We start from the raw sequence: 19963 nt of genomic DNA on the forward strand, positions 1-19963 counted from the left end.
ACATGATCCTATTCACAGCTTTAAAAGGTCCTTCTGGCTATTGTGTGGATGTAGGTTGTTCAAGAACAAGAGAAGAAGCAAGGAAATGTGGTGCTAGTGTATATTGAATAGTATCTTGAATGTTACCAGGGACTGTGGAGGGTGACTGGATTTGATGGACTGGAGGTGAGGGAAAGAGACAAGTCAGAACTGTCCACCTGGTGTTCGGTTGAAATAGTAGGGGGCACAATGGTGTCATTTCCTGAGATTAGAAAGACGGAGAAGAATAAGTACTTCATGTTCAGAAGGACAGGAGATTGATACTTAGGAGCTGTTAGCATCTACATATGAAAGTTATGGGCTTGTAGGAGATCATCTGTGGTAAGATGGTAGACAGGGATGAGAAGAGGGCTGAAGCCTGACCTCTGGACTCAACAGGAATTTAAGATTAAGCAAGAAAGGAAGAGCCAGCAAAGGGACTAAGCAGGACCAACCTTCAAAGTACACAGAGACTAAGGAGAGCATGGGGCCTAGAAGCCAAACAGAATGTTTTCAGAAGAAATCACCACCACCAGCACCACCACCATCATCATCATATCATCATCACCACCACCTCCATCACCATCGTATCATCACCACCACCACCTCCATCACCATCGTATCATCATCACCACCACCTCCATCACCATCGTATCATCATCACCACCACCTCCATCACCATCGTATCACCACCACCACCACCGTCACCATCATATCATCACCACCACCACCACCTCCATCACCATCGTATCATCACCACCACCACCTCCATCACCATCATATCATCACCACCACCACCACCTCCATCACCATCGTATCACCACCACCACCACCGTCACCATCATATCATCACCACCACCACCACCTCCATCACCATCGTATCATCACCACCACCACCTCCATCACCATGTCGTCATCATCACCACCACCACCTCCATCACCATTGCATCATCACCACCACCACCACCATCACCATCATATCATCACCACCACCACCTCCATCACCATCGTATCATCACCACCACCACCTCCATCACCATGTCGTCATCATCAACGCATCAAGTGAACATCTTGAGTCCTGCTGAATCTGTGCTAGATGCAAAACTTGACTTGCTCGTCAAATTCTCACAATTCACGAGATGAAATTCAGGATCTCCATTTTCAGTTATAGAGACTGAAACTTAGAGAGTGAACCAAATAATCAGTAAATATTTAAAAATGAACAAATTGATCTACATGCATTCTTTTGTGAACTATGGCCACACTGCACTCCTGAAGCTTATCTCAATGGAAAATAATAGGAACATAAGACCATCCCTCTTCAAAACACAGCTCAGCAAATTCTACTGGAAGAGCACCAGGCTCTTGTTGGAGCTTGTTGTCCAACCCCCCGTTTCCCACCCTGGGACTCAGCACACGAGCCCCGACCTGCCCCCTCCTCCGGGGCTGGAACACAGTGACCAGCAGCTGGGCAATTAACATGACTCACTTCCACTCTACCAGGGAAGTGCCGAGTGATTTGCAGCTGGTGAAAATGGGATGCTTTGCCACTCAGGCATAGCATCTTGGATGAAGGGGACTCATCAGTGGAATTGTTGTAGTTGGCCAGTTATTTACCCCAGTCTGGGAACCTCAAGGCCCGATACCAAGTGAGCCTTTCTCTGAACATAGCTCAGCTGAATAATTAGTCAACATGGACCTTTATCTCTCAGTAATTTAGAGGAGGGCCATCCAAGTCCTTGCCTTCATGTTCCTGTTTTCATTACTTTCTAAAAATAGCCATTTGAAGCAGATGACCAAGGGAAAGAGCTTGAGTTCAGTGACCTCTTGAGCTCAGCTGAATGAAGGCACACAGGAGGTGTCCCTTCTGTCTCCCTCCTCTTAGACAAAGCTTTTGAAATAAAGAAGAATGTCCATATCTAACTCCTTGTGACAGATGTCCTGGGCAGGGGAGAGATTGATGAGATCAGAAGCTGATTCCTATTTAACGCCATTCCACTCCCTACACTGGCCCCATATATCTGCTTTCCTAAAGGCCCCTGGCCACAGCACCTGCTGCCCCATCTGCAACCAGGACATTGCTCCAAACACCATCTGCACACCTCCATTCTGAAACACTCTCTCCATTCCAGGCCCTGAGCTCCAGGCTTCACTGGTAACTTTTTCTTTCTCATTACTAAGAAAACCTTTAAGATGAGTACTAGCACTCCATTTTATGAAGACACAAGCACAAAGAGATCTATGACTTGCCCAATATTATACACCCAGTAAGTTAACAAGGCAGGACCATCCTGTCTTGTCTGGCCCCTGAGCCTATTTATTCTCTTAAACAACGCCTTCACCTTTCTCTGTGAGGATAGCACAAAAGTAACTGGCAAATGGATCACTGTAATACTTTATCTAGGTGTTTGTGAGTGGAACTAATAACTACATGCATGCTCAGTCACTTAGTCAGGTTCAACACTTTGTGACTCCATGGACTGTAGCCTGCCAGGCTCCAGCGCCTGCCAGGAGGTTGCCATTTCCTACTCCAGGGGAACTTCAGACCCAGGGATCGAAACCTAAGCCTCTCATGTGGCAGGCAAATTCTTTACCACTGAGCCACCTGGGAAGCCTAATAACTGGATAGATGATTTTAAAAAAAATGTCAAAATAGTGTATTCACGTCAATCAAAGATCTCTGCAATTCAGAGTAAGACTGAGGGCAGAAGTCACTGAACTACAGGCCACAGGCTATCTCCAGCCCGCTGTTTTTGTGATGCAAGTTGTAACGGAATCCAGCCATGTGCACGTGTGTGCATATTTTCTGTGGCTGTTTTCACACTACACCAGCATGGATGAGGAGTACAGCAGAGACTATAAGGCCTTCAAAGCCTGAAATATTTACTACCTGGCCTTTTGTAGAAAAAAAAAAAAATTGCCCACTACCTCATCTAGAAAGACAAATCCAAGCTGTGAGATTAGAAATACACATTTAAAGGCCTGCAGTGAATCCAAATCCATGACCAAGAAGGAAATGCTAACTATCAGAACCCAAAGATGGTCTAGCCAGATCCTTACTGTCTTTCATTAGCACCAAGTTATGTGTTTAATGGCATGCTTAGTGTTTCATTGACCAAAGGAAAAAAATGTCATTTTCCAGAGGAGACCAGCATCTAGCGGGCAGCATCTGGCTCCCCAGGCCATGTCAGAATGCATTTACCCGATGGGCAAGGACTGGCAATTGAGCATTTCTCTCTCTCACTGCCTCTGCCCCTATGCATCATCAAATCCTTATACATCTTCACCTCTCCAGTCAGCCTGCTTCTCCCACTATCTCTGGGCTCTGTTTTAGTTCAACCCATCATCATCAATGTTAAAGAGTAAATATCTTAAATAATCATAGTGACATCTTAAATCCTTACCCTAGCATGGTTAGAATTTTAAGCGCAGAATGATCGTGGTATAACAGAGATGCAGAAAGGGCTACCCAGTGCTCTGATGGCAAAGGCAGGGAAGTTCACAGAGAAGGTGATACCCCACTCAGCTCCTTCTTATCTCTAGCCCCTTCCCTTCTCCCACCTTGGCAGTCTCCAACTCATACTTCAAAACCCAGGACAAGATTCTCCTCTACTGGTAACTTTTCCCAACCTCTGCTTAGCAAGCGCTTCTGCATTCCCTTAGTATTGCTTTCTTACTTGTCACATGATCAAGATAAAGCTATAATTACTATTTATGATATTTATACAACACAGTGATGATGGCTTTACTGAGTGATCGCTATGCTCCCGACTCTGTGCTCCAAACACAACACTCCACAGAGAATCAAGGTTATCTGACCCCAAAGCCTATGTTTGCCCACCACTATCTCATTTTCTTCCTGGAAGGAAGAGACTGTGGTGTATTCCCTCTTATCTCCCCCGGCCCCTGTGCCCAACAGTACCTATCGTATAAGCAATGCTTGTAAAATGAGTGAATAATCAGTATGATACATGCAGTTCAAAAAGTTCCCGTCTCTTGGTGATCCAAACCCAAACCTAGGTACTCCTGTGAAGAGACTTGACAAATGTAATTACAGTCCCAAGCCAGTTGACTGTAAGGTTATCCAGATGGCCATCACCCCATCTGATAAGCCCTTTAAAAGCAGAGCGTTTTCTCCAGAGCTAGAAGTCAGAAAAATTTGAAGAATTAAGGGATTTGCCACACTCTCACTTGCTTGAAGGTGGAGGGGGCAGATGATGAGGGATGCTGGCAGCTTCCAGGAGCTGAGACCAGCTCCTGGTGGATAGCCAGCAAGGAAATGACGGCCTCATTCCCACAACCACGAGGAGATGAATTCTGCAAACAGCCAGTAAGCATGAAAGAAGACCCCCAACCTCCAAATGAGAATCACAGCCCCAGCCAATATGTTGATTTCAGCCGGACAAGACACTGAGTAGAGTCTAGACACCCTCACTCAGACTTCTGACCTAAAGAACTAGGAAATCATCAGTGAGTTACTAAACTCGTAGTGACTTGTTATTCAACAAAAACAACAACAAAAAGTGCAAACAGATTTCTAATTCTGTGGAGAGGATGGTGGCCAAACTGCTTTGTGTGGATTCCAAAGGTTCTGGGGAACATTACAGGAGGTGAACATTCCTGAGCATATATCCAGACAAAAATTTAATCCAAAAGATTCATGCACCCCTATGCTCATAGCAGGACCATTCACAACAGCCAAGACAGGGAAACAACCTCAATGTCCATCTTCTTTATCCATAAAGACAAAGAAGATGGTACACATATGCAATGGAATACTACTCAGCCATAAAAAGAATGAAATAATGCCATTTGCAGCAACATGGATGGACCTAGAGATTGTCAATAATGAGTGAAGTAACCCAGGCAGAGGAAGATAAATATCATATGATATCACTTATATGTAGTATCTAAAATTGGACACGAATCTATATGAAACAGAAAAAGACTCAAGGACATAGAGAACAGGAATGTGGCTGCCAAGAGGGAAGGGGATGGGGAAGGGATGGAGTGGGAAATTGGGGTTAGCAGATGTAAACTATTATACATAGGATGGATAAACAAGGTCCTACTGAATAGTATAGAGAACTATATTCAGTATCCTATGATAAACAAAAGGGATGAATAGGGGCATAATTGAATCACTTTGTTGTATAGCAGAAATTAACACAATGTTGTAAATCATCTATACTTCAATCAATCAAAATAGTCCCAAAGTAAAAAAAAAAAAAGAGGTGAGTGTTGGCCATGATCCAGCATCATAGAGTCATCGTGGGTGAGGAAGTCCATGTCCTTCTACAGACAGATCAGAAGTTGGTGAAGTAGGGAGAACTCTGCAGTGGCTGGAGTAGACAGGAAATACAACATCCTGGGTCCTAGTCCCAGCTCTGCCTCACTGCGTGACCCTGGACAAGTCCCTTTACGTCCCTGACCTGTGATTCTTTGATCTCTCAGATAGGGGCATTCATTCCTTCCTGTCTGCTTCACAGGGCTATGAATCAAGTTCAAGTAAGATAGAAGTCCAACAAGCCACATAAATCGTGGCCAGTGCTGGGGGAACATAGTGTTTCCTCGATTACCTAGAAGTTTGGCGAAGAGCTATGCCATATTATAAGACTAATAAAATTCAGGTGAAGAGCTATGCCAAGTTACAAGACTAATAAAATTCAGGTGATTGGGCAGAACTTCAAGGGGTTCAGATTACAGTTGTTCCATCCCTACTAAGGAAAGTGGTTCTTTGCCCTGTGACTCCCTGGGGGAAACATGATCATCATCAAAATAATGTCTTCTGTTTCAACAGCACTTTTCAGAGTACTTTCCCCTCCACCATTTGAATTGCAATAGCTTGTATCCATTAAAGGAAAAAAAAAATGGACTAAGAATCTTTCTAGTTCTGAAAGTTTTGGTTTCCCACCACGAGATAGGGGTTAGTCTCACCCACTGAACAGGAAGGAGACTTAGGCCCAGCCAGGTAGGCAGCTTGCCAAGGATACCGGGCTGGTCAGTGGAGCAGCAAAGACTCTCACTGCCAGTCCTAGCTTCTAATATTAAATTACTCCAGCTCCCTGCCTCTGGGATGGAGCTGGGAACATACGGATTTCTCACGTGGAGGCTCAGCTTTGCCTGTGCCAACTCTGAGCTGAAAGGGGGTTCACTCACACTCAAGTTCCATATTATAGCCTGAATATAAACAAAGCACTGGAATCATGTCTCATTTTGAAGAGCCCTCAGCTATTTCATGATGACAGTTACTCTCCTGGCTGTGGAGCAGAAGAATTTTTCTTTGCTATCTTCATCAAGTAGGGGGATGTGGGGAATCCTCTATAGGGTATGCTTCTCTCAACACCCAGCTGATAAATATTCATTAAAGAACAGGGAAAAGGGACCCACAGACCAGGACCTTTCTTGGAAAGACTTTGAGCTTCACCAGATGAGCCCCACGTGGGGGGACCTTAACTGGGTCTCTCAGTTCACATAATGTGGCCATCCTGAACACACAGTTTGGGGCCAGACATGGTGAAACATAAGCAGGTTAGAATTATCCTGACCCTGAAAGTTATTCCTGAGCTCTAGAATCTAACATGAAGGGAGCCATCCAGTTCTAAAAGAGGTGGCATCCGTGCCATTCACTTGTTATTGAGGCTGAGTGTGTACTGAGTGCTAGAGATTCCACACAGCACAAAAGAGCTATAAGTTCCTTTACTCTCACAGAGAACGTGCTCGAGGGGGTACAACTGACAGTCACTCACACAAATAGATGTCAGACATCAACTGTGATGTGAGTTGCGCGGGGATCTGAAAGTCATAAGCTCGAATGCTGAACGAGTGAGGACTAGGCTGAGGTCTGAAGGATGAATAGGGTTGATGCATTGATCATGGGAAAGAGCAGCATGTACTAAGGGTGAGAGGCTTTTGAGTATGAAGGATCAAACAAATTTCCGTGTGACTGGAGTTACAGAATCCATGTTGTAACGGCAATGGTGAGATAACCAAGGGCCAGACCACACAGGGCCACTGAGGAGTTGAATTTTATTCCAAGTGTAAGAAGAGAGCTTTGATGGGTTTTAAGCAACAAAGAAACAGGATGTAATCAATGTTTTCCAAAAGATCATGCAGGCTGTCTTGTGCAAAGCTGATTAGGCAGAGGAATGGGAAGATGGGGGCTGGGGAGTTGAATGGAAACAAGAAATCCAGTTAAGTGCCCTTGTGATCATCCAGAATTGGAAAAGAAGCATCTTCTCACAACCCTGCACACCTATAACAGCGCTAGTGGTAAAGAATCCGCCTCCCAGTGCAGGAGACATAAGAGATGCAGGTTCAATCCCTGGGTCAAGAAGATCCCTTGGAGGAGAACATGGCAACCCACTCCAGTTTCTTGCCTGGAGAAACCCATGGACAGAGGAGCTTGGCAGGCTACAGTCCATGGGGTTGCAAGAGTCAGACGCAACTGAAGCGACTTAACACACAGCAGAGTAGGCGAACAGAACACTGGACCAGTCATCAGAAGACTAGTATGATCTGGAGTACAACTGCATATGACTCCTCAGGCATTAGGAAAATGATTTGCCTCTGTGTGTCTCATCTTGCTTAACTGGCCAATAGAATCCATGCATCCTGGCCTACCTCCTAATGATTTCAAATCACACAATGTCAGAGCTAGGTGTGTAAGAGGAAGCAGTTGGTCTCTGCTCCCATGTGATGCTTGGCCCTTCCTCTATCTGGTTTATTTTGTGTCCCTAGCACTTAGTACCCTGGAGAACCATGGGTGGGCACCAAGTATATCTCTATAAATGATTTATCACTTGAACATCTTCAGAAATGGGGAAACTCTCTCTCACCCCCAGAATAGCCACCATTGCACTATACTCGCCATCAAAAACATCTTCCTCCTATTCAGACAGCATCTGTTTCCTGTAACTTCTGCCAAATGCGCCTGGATCAGGTCACGTGGCACAAGCCTCATGTCAGTCCTTCAGTGAACACACCTCTCCAAGCCTCTTCTTCCTGTACAGCCACCCCTCTCTCTGCAGCTGTTCTTCAAAGGACATGGCTTCGTTGCCCTCTCGCACTTTCACTCCTTTGAACAAGTCTCCTTTTATTTCCCTCTTCCTCTGAAGCATCTAGGACAGTGCCATCCATAGAACAAGCAATAAGTATTTATTGGTTTTCTAGGGGTGAACACTGCCTGCCTAGAGTGAAAAGGAATCTCCCAGGAACCAAAACAAAGTGGAGCAGACAGGAACATGGGAATAATACAGAGAGGGTTGACAAGGTCTCAACAATCAAGCCAGCCAGCAGGCCTGGGTGCTGCTCCTGGGTCAGTGTGACTTGGGACTCCTGAGTTTCTTTATCAGTAAAACTCGGTGGTTTGGACTAGTGATTACTCTCGTTGTTAAGCATGAGGTTCTAGTTAAGCATTGTCACCCCTGAGCTTGAGGCTGTCAGAGTACATGTTATAAAGGGATTAAGGGTACAGCGGCTTCAGGATGACACTTCCTTAACAAACTGAGCAGGATGGAAGGAGTAATGGAATAACTTTGTCACCATCTGATTGAGTCTGACTTGATGCCACGTCTGGCCACCACATAAAATCAGCCCATATAACATCAACATCACTGGTAATATCTTTGGGAAGCCCTGGACTTGAAATCTCCTAGCTAAATCCAAACAGTCACAGTAGAACTCCCGGCTGGTCATGTTTCTCTCCACAGCTTTGGGAATAAGAGAGGAGCATTAGCATTAAGTCACTTCAGTCGTGTCTGACTCTGTGCAACCCCATAGACGGCAGCCCACCAGGTTCCCCCATCTCTGGGACTCTCCAGGCAAGAACACTGGAGTGGGTTGCCATTTCCTTCTCCAATGCATGAAACTGAAAAGTGAAAGTGAAGTCGCTCAGTCGTGTCCGACCCTCAGCAACCCTGTGGACTGCAGCCCACCAGGCTCCTTTGTCCATGGGATTTTCCAGGCAAGAGCACTGGAGTGGGTTGCCATTGCCTTCTCTGAATAAGAGAGGAGAATAGGACAATAATCTCAAGGATGAATTTCTCATGTATGATTGTCATATTTGCCACTTTGATCCAGATTAGACTATCCTTTGTCTTTTACTTCAGTCCAGTTCTCTTTCACCATAGTAAGAGAACTGTGCCTGCACTCAACAAGTGACATTCCCCGAAGTGGCTGGACAGAATGCTGGTGGTGTCTTTTCTTTCTAAAATGGTCTCCCTTCCCTTTCTTCTAATCCATCATTTTGGTGGCCTTTGCCAGCCGGGAGGGCACTGGGTAGAAGGCAGTCGGAAAATACCTCTGGACATGATCAAAAGCGTGCACCATGCGTGTAAATGTACTGCCTTCATGTATGCATGTTCATACTTCTGGCATATATGTAACTGCACATAACAGGATGTTTATACGTGTTGGTGATTTCATGGGCAAGTGTTGGCGTATCTCTTTGTTGGCATGTGTCTCAATGTGTGTGCATGTGTGACAGCGAGTGTGAAGATGTGCCTGCAGAGCTGTCTCACCCCTGAATGGCAACCCCACAAGTCCTCATCCACGATAAGGAACGAAAATGCACAGGAGGCTCTGACATTTGGATTCTCACACTCTGCTGACAGAAGAGAAGGGTGCAATAGGGCTTGACAGCTCTGCTAATGAGCTGGGGCTAGCCCTCGGCCCCACCCACGTGTGTGCGTGCTAAGTCACTTCAGTCATGTCTGACATTTTTGCAACCCTGTGGACTGTAGCCCGCCAGGCTCCTCTGTCCAAAGGATTCTCCAGGCAAGAATAATGGAGTTGGTTACCATTCCCTCCTCCAGGGGATGTTCCCAACCCAGGGGTTAAACCCACGTCTCTTACGTCTCCTGCATTAGCAGGTGGGCTTTTTACCAGTGCCACCTGTCACACAGCCTTCTATAACTGACATCTGTGCTTCTGACATCTCTTCCCTTTGGCCTGCAGGTCCTTGTCCGGCCGCATCGTGGGCGGTGTCTGGTGGTTCTTCACCTTGATCATCATCTCCTCCTACACAGCCAACCTGGCCGCCTTCCTGACGGTGGAGAGGATGGTGTCTCCCATCGAGAGTGCCGAGGACCTAGCAAAGCAGACGGAAATCGCTTACGGGACCCTGGAAGCGGGATCTACGAAGGAGTTCTTCAGGGTAGGGACATCCCTTATCCAGGGGCACTTCCACAGAAGGGAACCAATATCGTCATTAAAATATCCCTTTCATAGAGCACCAGATTACAGGCAACTGCTTAAGTGAGTGTACGCCAGGGACTCTGAGCACATTTCTCAGCTTTATACAGATCCCCCAAACACCCTCCATTTCTATAGTCATGGACACTTCAAAGCTCTTCCACTGAATTAGACCCCCTCACATACCCTAGTCTGTATCAAGTGCTTTGAGGACTGCAGAGTGTATGATATACAATTCCCTCCCTGCTCCCACCGGCACCTTCAGTCTTGTTAGTAACTGATTAGGAACAGTTTTTTGTGTTTTTTTTTTTTTTAATCTCTGAAAAATCTAGCTTGTCGTCCCCATGGCAGCCGAGAGCTCCTTGGCAGCCCCAACCCAGAGTCACTCAGTCCTCCATCGACAGTTAATTAAGATGTGTGAAGGGCCGTGGGAGCTGCAGATGATAGAGAGATCCAAGAACAAACACCCCAAGCCTGCTTTCCCATCCTCCCTGCCACGCTGTCTTCGTGTTCCTGAAGATGAGATTTTCCTGATAGTTCAAACCCAGAGACTGTGAGTGCAGCCTTGGTGCCGGGGGCACTGGGGTGAGGCAGAGGGGACATATTAATTTTCCGCATACTGTTGCCCAGAGCAGTCTGCAGCTCAGCCTGTCTGCAGCCCCGCTCCCTGCTGTGACCATCCTGTCAGGTCAAATTGCATCTTGCAAATTGCCCTGCTGTGTGTTTTGTTGGTTCTGGGCCTGGAAGATGATCTGAAAATCTGGGCACAGCTGATTTTGTCTATTTCTCAGTTTCCTATAAGAGAATATTGAATATACTGCAGATCCCATGATTGGTCAGGGGTATTTCTTTTCCTAATTTGAGATCCTCCCTCCCTTTTCTCCTTTCTTTTTCCCCCTCCCCAGGACATTGTTGCTTGAATGATGAATCTTCATGTAAAGAATCAAATATTTCAAGTTAGCAAGGAACTGAACAGTGACCATACCTGAACTCCTCATGGAACAAATGGGGAAAGTTAGCAGTAGATAGAAGCCTGGAACCCAGGGCTCTTCACCCTCAGGCCAGTGTGCACACTGGTGCCCACTTATGAAACAAATCACCTAGTTTACTTGATTAAAGACTATCTTACAGCTCCCTCTACCAAATGCTTCACTAGCCATTCCCAGTCACTATCTCCATTCATTTTTCCTTGAGGGCTAGAATTTTTCTGGGCCCAAATATCTTTAGAGATCAGCTGGTTCAAACAACAAGCTAAATGTATGTCAGTATTTTGCCAACTCCTGTTGATATCAAGAAAATAATCCTGATATTGTGCATGAGGAATAATGACATATTACATGTATAAAGAAATCTGTAATCTATATATCAATCATTAGATTAGATATGTTGCCTGACTCTAGTAGTAACTGTCTTTAAAAAATATATCCCCTTTGTATGGCTGAGTCCCTTTCATGCCCACCTGATACTATCATTGTTAATTGCCTATCAGTTCAGTTCAGTACAGTTTCTCAGTCATGTCCGACTCTTTGTGACCCCATGAACCGCAGCATGCCAGGCCTCCCTGTCCATCACCAACTCCCGGAGTTTACCCAAACTCATGTCCATTGAATCAGTGATGCCATCCAACCATTTCATCCTCTGTCATCCCTTTCTCCTCCTGCCCTCAATCTTTCCCAGCATCAGGGTCTTTTCAAATGAGTCAGCTCTTCGCATCAAGTGGCCAAAGTATTGGAGTTTCAGCTTCAACATCAGTCCTTCCAGTGAATACCCAGGACAGATCTCCTTTAGGATGGACTGGTTGGATCTCCTCGCAGTCCAAGGGACTCTCAAGAGTCTTCTCCAACACCACAGGTCAAAAGCATCAATTCTTTGGCACTCGGCTTTCTTTACAGTCCAACTCTCACATCCATACATGACCACTGGAAATACCATAGCTTTGACTAGATGGACCTTTGTTGACAAAGTAATGTCTCTGCTTTTCAATATGCTATCTAGGTTGGTCATAACTTTCCTTCCAAGGAGTGTCTTTTAATTTCATGGCCCTCAATCACCATCTGCAGTGATTTTGGAGCCCCAAAAAATAAAGTCTGACACTGTTTCCACTGTTTCCCCATCTATTTCCCATGAAGTGATGGGACCAGATGCCATGATCTTCGTTTTCTGAATGTTGAGCTTTAAGTAACTTTTTCACTCTCCTCTTTCACTTTCATTAAGAGGCTCTTTAGTTCTTTTTCACTTTCTGCCATAAGGGTGGAATCATCTGCGTATGTGAGGTTATTGATATTTCTCCTGGCAATCTTGATTCCAGCTTGGGCTTCCTCCAGCCCAGCATTTCTCATGATGTACTCTGCATAGAAATTAAATAAGCAGGGTGACAATATACAGCCTTGATGTACTCCTTTTCCTATTTGGAACCAGTCTGTTGTTCCATGTTCAGTTCTAACTATTGCTTCCTGACCTGCATACAGGATTTTCAAGAGGCAGGTCAGGTGGTCTGGTATTCCCATCTCTTTCAGGATTTTCCACAGTTTATTGTGATCACATAGTCAAAGGCTTTGGCATAGTCAATAAAGCAGAAATAGATGTTTTTCTGGAACTCTCTTGCTTTTTTGATGATCCAGCAGATGTTGGCAATTTGATCTCTGGTTCCTCTGCCTTTTCTAAAACCAGCTTGAACATTTGGAAGTTCACAGTTCACGTATCACTGAAGCATAGCTTGGAGAATTTAACTGCCTATACTCCAATACAAAATAAAGCGTTTTAAAATATAGTCCCTTTTATGTGTTTAGGGTTTTCCAGGTGCTCAGCAGTAAAGAATCCACCTACCAATGCAAGAGACATCGATTCAACCCCTGGGTCAGGAAGATGCCCTGGAGGAGGAAAGGGCAATCCACTCCAATATTCTTGCCTGGGAAATTCCAGACAGAGGAGCCTGATGGGCTAAAGTCCACGGGGTCACAAAGAGTCTGATACAACTAAGCACACACACACACTCACACATACACATGATACATATATGTTTAACACTTGTCCATTTACAAAGCATTTTCAAAAGCCGGACATCAGCAGCCCTAACATACATCTATTTAATACCTGTCAGTGAAGGGACGCTTTTTGGGAATAACATCACACGGGACAATGCTGATTTGTCATTCTGGATCATGGACCCTGACGAGGAGCCTGCTAGATGAAAGGTTAGATTCTGTGAAGGACTCACAGCAGGAAAGATGTCCCCTATCCCCAGGCAGTGCCCACAAACTTGAGATCTGTGCCCAATGTGCATGGCTCTCAATCCTTCACAGTCTAGCCTGGATATCCAGTGAGTGACCGGACTGTGTGTCCTAGAGGAGTATCAATCCTCACAACATTGCTTCTAAAGTAAGGGCACAGAGGCCATACAAATGAATCGCATGGGGAGCTTCTGAAAAAGATTTTTTCTAGGCCTCACCCCACACCTGCTGAATCAAAATCTCTAGGTTTAGAGCCTGGCTCCTGCATATTTACAGTCTCCATACAGGATTCTGGTGCCCACTGGAATCTGAGAACTATTATTCTTGGAGCCAAGATAGTCTCAGAATACACACTACTTGTTCTGACCTGTGAGATGAGTGGAATGTGGCTGGAGAGAATCAGTGTCTCCAGGGGAGTGAACAAACGAGTTGAAGTCACAAAGGAAGGAAGGTCTAAAATGAGTTCAGGAGGAAATGAGGAAAGCAGCTTGGCTGAGTATAGAGGCTTTTGAAATGTTAGCAGAAGACCATATCAAGTCCCAAGTTATTAACTTTATCGGACAACAAATTACATTCTGAGAACAGTCTTGCAATACGAGATGAATGTAACTTGGCATCTATGATCTAAAAATTCTTTATTGTTGTCTTTTTATGATGAACTCAGATTCCAGCTGTAGTCAGCTCTCCACTTCTTCAGAACTGTGTAAATATGACCTTACTGAACAATAGATAGGTCCTTTGATGTCTTTAAGAGTTAGACAGAGCCCCAGTTTCTTAACTCTTCCCATGTTTAAGAGGAATCTAACTACTTAGCAGTAATTAAAAGATTCTGAGTTCTCCTATTCATTCTGTATTTGCAAGATATTTGTACTTCGGAGCCTACTGGTACTAATTAGAGCCTCTTATTTTGCAATCACTCATAATTTGTTTCTTCCTGAGCTAATCTCGCTCATGAATGTGTGATCAAGCCACATTCAGCTCTTCATTAGTGTGTGTGCGCCGACCTCCATGCCAAGCGCAGCCCATGCTTCATTCCAGCTTTGTTCTGTCCCTGACCAGAGGTCTAAAATTGCCGTGTTTGAGAAGATGTGGACGTACATGAAGTCAGCAGAGCCATCCGTGTTTGTGCGGACCACAGAGGAGGGGATGATCCGAGTAAGGAAATCCAAAGGCAAATACGCCTACCTTCTAGAGTCCACCATGAATGAGTACATTGAGCAGCGGAAACCCTGCGACACCATGAAGGTGGGAGGTAACTTGGATTCGAAAGGCTATGGCATTGCGACGCCCAAGGGGTCCGCCCTGAGGTAAGTAGCCAAGATTTGCTTCCTTGGTACTCCCTCTCCCCTCCCTGCCTCAGAAAGGAAGCTGCCGTGTCTGCCACATGGCTCCAGTGCCACACGGGAGCCGTCAAGAGGTCTCTTCTTGGATACCTGTGGGCCTGGGAGATTCCAGCCACCTGCGATCTTCAGCCCGGAGGTTGGAAATTGACCCGGGGGCCTCAGCTTGCTCTGACTGTCACTGCCTGTGTGTTCCCTCTCCATGCCTCGTCTCACCCCTCCCAGTGTTCAACACTGATGAACCTTGTGTTTCTATTGTGTGACTTGTAACATGCCACCCTTTACCAGACACCTCCACATCCAACTAGGCCACAAACAGGGTTCTCCAGCAACCTGGATTCTTTGACAGAAAGTGGTTTGTAATGTTTGTCTCCAAAGAAACAAACACATGGTCCAAATGAAAAATCAAGTCATTTGAGCCCTAAGATTCTAGCCATGGAAACTGAAATGACACCAATTGAGTGTCAGCACCCATTCTATCCTAGATGCTGATTTCTTGAGCAAGAAATAGGTAGTTCAGGAAAGAAACAAAGAGGACTTTATTTTCACATTAAGAGCCTCTGGTATGCATTGCAAAGAGTTGTGGCAGAGTCTTATAGAACTAAAATCAAAAGGCCTAGATTTAACTTTGAGATTTACTAATGACTGTCTTACAAAACGTAAGACATATCTCCCCGACCTTCAGTATCCTCATCTATAAAGAGAGGATAATCACCTAATCCGTTCCTAGGTTTAAAGTGGTTTTAAGTTCAAATGGAATAATCTATACAGAAGGTAATTAAATGCAATACAGTATGAAGTCACCTGTAAGACATTATGTCAATTACAGAGGGATTAAATCATTTTAGGGAAGAGTAGCATTCAAGGAAAGGTGAGAGTGTGTAAAAGGTTGTAAAAGATGGAGAGGGGCTCCTAACCCATCATGACATGACATCCAGAGCCACCTCTGCCTCCGTATCATTCATTGATTTCAATAATATTGATCCCTACAACAATCTAGGCACTAGGCTAGGAGCTGGAGCTACAATTTGGGGGTAAGACAAACACGGCCCCTGTCCCCATGGAAGTACAGTCTTGAAGGGAAGAAAGACATTAAACAGATGATTATTGTTTAATGGTCCCTGACTATTATGATAGTCTATAAAACGGGATGTAGAGGACACCTACTTTCAACAATTTGGCAGAGTAAAACTCCCACTATAAAACACCTAGATATACTGGAGAAAGATATAACAAAAAGCCTTTTAAATGCAAGTTAAGAAATCTCTACACCAAAAAGGAAATCAAAACCATAGTAAGAAGCTAATTATTCTGAGGCTACCCTAAGCACAAAAAAGTTATAAATTATGTGACAACATATAATACATGAGCAAGAATCAGAAGTAAAAGTAAAAACATAAAAGCAATCGAAAATACTTTTAAAAGAAAAAGGCACTATCATAAAAGACCAGACATATTTGGAAGAGTACCAGTTAGGATTTAGAGAAGAAAAGTAGTCATTAACATAAAATGTCAGTGGAAGTGTTAAACAGCAAATTAGACAGAGTTGAAGAGAAAATTAGTGTACCAGAAAAAATCAGACAAAATTCCCTAGACTATCACATAGAAGGATTAAAAATATAATAAAGAGGTGAATAGACATGAGAGAGAGAGAGAGAAAAAAAAAACCCAGGTGCATCTTCTTTAAGTTCCAGATGGAGACAAGAGAGGGTGAAGCAGGGATAATATTTGAAGGGAATTTTCCAGAATTTATGGAAAACATAAATACTCAGATTCAAAAATTTTGACTCCCAAGCCGGATAAAAAGATGAAAACCAGCAGCTGATTCAGTCGAAATTACAGAACAGTAAAGACACAGAGAAGATCTCAAATACACCCAGAGATAACAAGGTCCAACTGGAATGCAGGATGGGTGGGATGTAGCTGAGAAGACTCTTCCAAGGATACTCTTTTCAAGCTGAAATATGATGTATCAATAGGAGTTAAGTAAGTTCAGTGAGGGGAGGGGTAGAGAACAGTCTGGGCAGAGGGAACAAAATGTGCAAAGATTCTTAAGACAAGAAATTTCGGTACAACTCATAAACCAAAAGAAGCTAGATCCTCCTAGAACACAGGTAATAACTAAGAGAAAAGGTTTAGCTATGACTGGAGAATTGCAAATAGATTTTGTTAAGGATTTTTGTCCTTATCTGAATAGAAATGAAAATATATTGAAGAACTGTAACTGTCCAAATATCAGGAAATAAACATATCTGTAGGAATATAAAAATAATTGAATGTGACCTAATAAAAGGAAACAAAATGGCCTGGTATTTTATAAATCATGCATTTTTGTCTGGAAAAACTTAAAAAGCTCTTTGTACACATTTAGGCAAAGTTCAAAGAGGATCCAGAGGACAGTGCTTGGCAAGAGACTTTGAGATACTTACAAAGCATCACCCTAGAAAGGCCCAAAGTAGAGAACGTGTTTTTATAGGTCCAGGAACACCAATGATGCTGCACTGTTATAATTTACTGAAGGTTTTATTAAGTCAGGGACCTCATTTGATCCAAATATTTGGATGTAAAGTTGGGGGCAGGGGATAGGTACAGAAAGTGACATGAATTGCCCACTGAATACATTACCTCCATCTTTCTATCCCACACACAGATGCCCGGAACATAGTGACAAAGTCAGTAACATGAACACAAATCTCAGGTCATCTGGCAATTCAAATGACTTTCCACTGTAACAAAAGCTACTGCTGAGTGACTGCCTACCACACGCCACACACTGTGCTATGCATTATCTCATATTATCCTCTTGATTTCCCTATGAAGTACCACCATCCCCACTGTACAGATGAGGAAAGAGCAGCACAGAATTAAGTTACCCGACCAAGTAGACACAGCTAATAAAAGAGCCAGATTTCAAGTCCAGGCAGTCTGACTTCAGAGCCCACAGTTGTACTTACTCTAACACTCTGCTGGGGTCCATGACCGACAGCACCATTAAAGGCAGAAGACTGGACTTAGACCAGGTTTCCCAGTACCTATGTACATGGGTCAAACAATAACCATCAACTCAAAAGATCTGCAAGCGGACTTTTGGAGCCCAGAGCATCCACTCACCACTTTGAAGCCTAAAGGTGATAGTGAATGCTCACTTTAACGCACTTCTTTTTTTAATGCACCACTTTTTTGAGCAGTAACACTGCCTTTATGGGTTTTACATGATCAAAGTTTCTTTCTGAGATAAGTATTGAAAATAGTTCAACTCTATTAAAGAAATACTTAATTCTATTGCTTATGTCTCTGTAAGACATAACAAGTCATTTACTGTTTGGAGAAAAAAAGAGCAAGATAAAAGGAAAGAGTAATAAAAAAAAACATCTTCCAAGTCAGATGGTTGATGTGCAAGTCAAGAATACATAAATGGTGGTGGCCACATGTCCACAGCTCTCTCCTGGTTCTCCTTTCTCTCCATTGGCAACCGTTATGATAGCCATGGGGCTCCCCGACTCAAAAACAGAAGAGCAACTCTCATCCTAAGAGGGCCTTGAGTTGCTCGTCTGGAAAAATCCCTTCTCCCTCTATGGGATTCTACTTCTCATCTCTGCAATAAAAGGAATCATTCTAGCAACCAGTAGGGTGGAGGTCCCAGGAAACATACCACTGCAAAACAGCTGCAGAAAACATGAGTAAGTAACCACATATGCACACACACAGTCCAGCCAGGTTTCCTTCATGTCTCTGCCTTACTCCGCTAGATGATGCTGATTCCTCCAGGTATGATCGAATACCAGCAAGTCATGGCAAACGAAATGCCACAGACACATGTGCCTGCCCAACAATCTCAGATCCACTGATCTGATCCCAGCAAATGATTCTGCATGGCAGAGATGGGAAGTGAGCAGTGGCATAAAGGGGTAGTATTAATACATGATACCTTTGGTCCCCACTGAAAAGGGGCTTCAAGGTGCTTAAAGATGATACAGAGGAAATCAGTGTTGTTCTCGAAGCATTTAGAATCACAGAAAATACCTTTCTAAACACTGTCTAACCATTCACAAAATTGTAGACTCATTAGGAGTTTTTACACCACAGATGTTGCAAACCTCTCTTCCACCCTGTGAAAGGTGGGACTCCTGCAGTTCTCACAGGAGGGTGTGCTCCAGACTTAGTGCCAGTGCCCGTGGCAAGAAAGGACCTCCCTTGCGGTCCCCTCTACCACCTGCTCTCCAGAAAGCTAGACCTGATCACACCTGCAGAACATTCACTCCCTTCCAGCCTGCCTCCTAGAAGCTTCAGGCTCCTCCAAGGCGGATCACCCAGCTCTGCCCCATAAGGTCAGAGCACTGGTAACTAAGGCCCAAATGTTCCTCTAAACCTTGCCAGGTCTACTTGGCAGGGGCCAGGTGTGTCCCTACGGAGCGGGAAAAGGCTGTCCGTGACAGAATGGTGTGTTTGTCTCTTCTGCTCTGGAAACAGATACTCAGGAAGCGAGGTGGTTCAGTGCTTGATTTTTCTATTTGGACAGGTGGCGTTTCTTTGAAACAGATGCTGTTTGTTGGCTGTCCCTGCATGCTGGGGGTTGGGTGAGGGGATGAGTTTTGTTTCCGAAGCCCTGAGGTTGTGGATAAAGACCTGCACAGCCAATGCCGGTCGCTAGGGGAAGATAACTGGTAAACCTACTAATTGTGATCTATTGCCAACTTCTGCTGCCAACTCAATGTATCTGCTGGTCTGAACTTTCTTTTATTATGATAAATACTCCCTTCAGTTGGAAGCGACGTATTCAAATTTCCTAACTAAGGGAGCATGGCCCCTGTTTTCCCAACCCAAGAAGGAATCCACACCAGATTAGCCTGAGTTAAAATCTCAAGTAATGACGCTCCTTCACAAACCATCTCTCAAGAGTTTAATGGATCTTCTGAGAGTTATACCCTAACTGGGACATTGGTCAAAGCCTGGTCTTTAACTGTGACTGTGGTTACATGGCGTCTTCTCTGGTCCCTGTGATCATGGCGTGTTTGTGTCCTGTCACGTGTCTTGTCCAAGCCGGATGTGTGGGCCAACGTGACAGGGAGAGGGTGCAGCTTCGTGGGAGAGGCTCTAAGACCCAATCCCCGAGCCTTCCATGCAGCTGCACAGATTCCTTTTCTTCACACAAAGAATTGTGTGCTGCACTTCAGGGATCCG

The 19963-nt window shown here is 44.5% G+C and overlaps 1 protein-coding gene across 7 annotated transcripts in view; it reads left to right on the forward strand.

Annotated features, from left to right (window-relative positions):
* Nucleotides 1-19963, forward strand: part of GRIA1 (glutamate ionotropic receptor AMPA type subunit 1) — a 355517-nt gene that overhangs the window by 298240 nt on the left and 37314 nt on the right. For all 7 annotated transcript variants that reach the window (XM_069589980.1, XM_069589979.1, XM_069589983.1 and 4 more), the window contains 2 exons: nt 9976-10174; nt 14502-14749. In XM_069589980.1, the coding sequence (XP_069446081.1) occupies nt 9976-10174; nt 14502-14749 (447 nt within the window). The remainder of the gene's footprint in view (nt 1-9975; nt 10175-14501; nt 14750-19963) is intronic.

The sequence above is a fragment of the Ovis canadensis genome, chromosome 5 (genome assembly GCF_042477335.2).
Source record: "Ovis canadensis isolate MfBH-ARS-UI-01 breed Bighorn chromosome 5, ARS-UI_OviCan_v2, whole genome shotgun sequence".
NCBI lineage: Eukaryota > Metazoa > Chordata > Mammalia > Artiodactyla > Bovidae > Ovis > Ovis canadensis.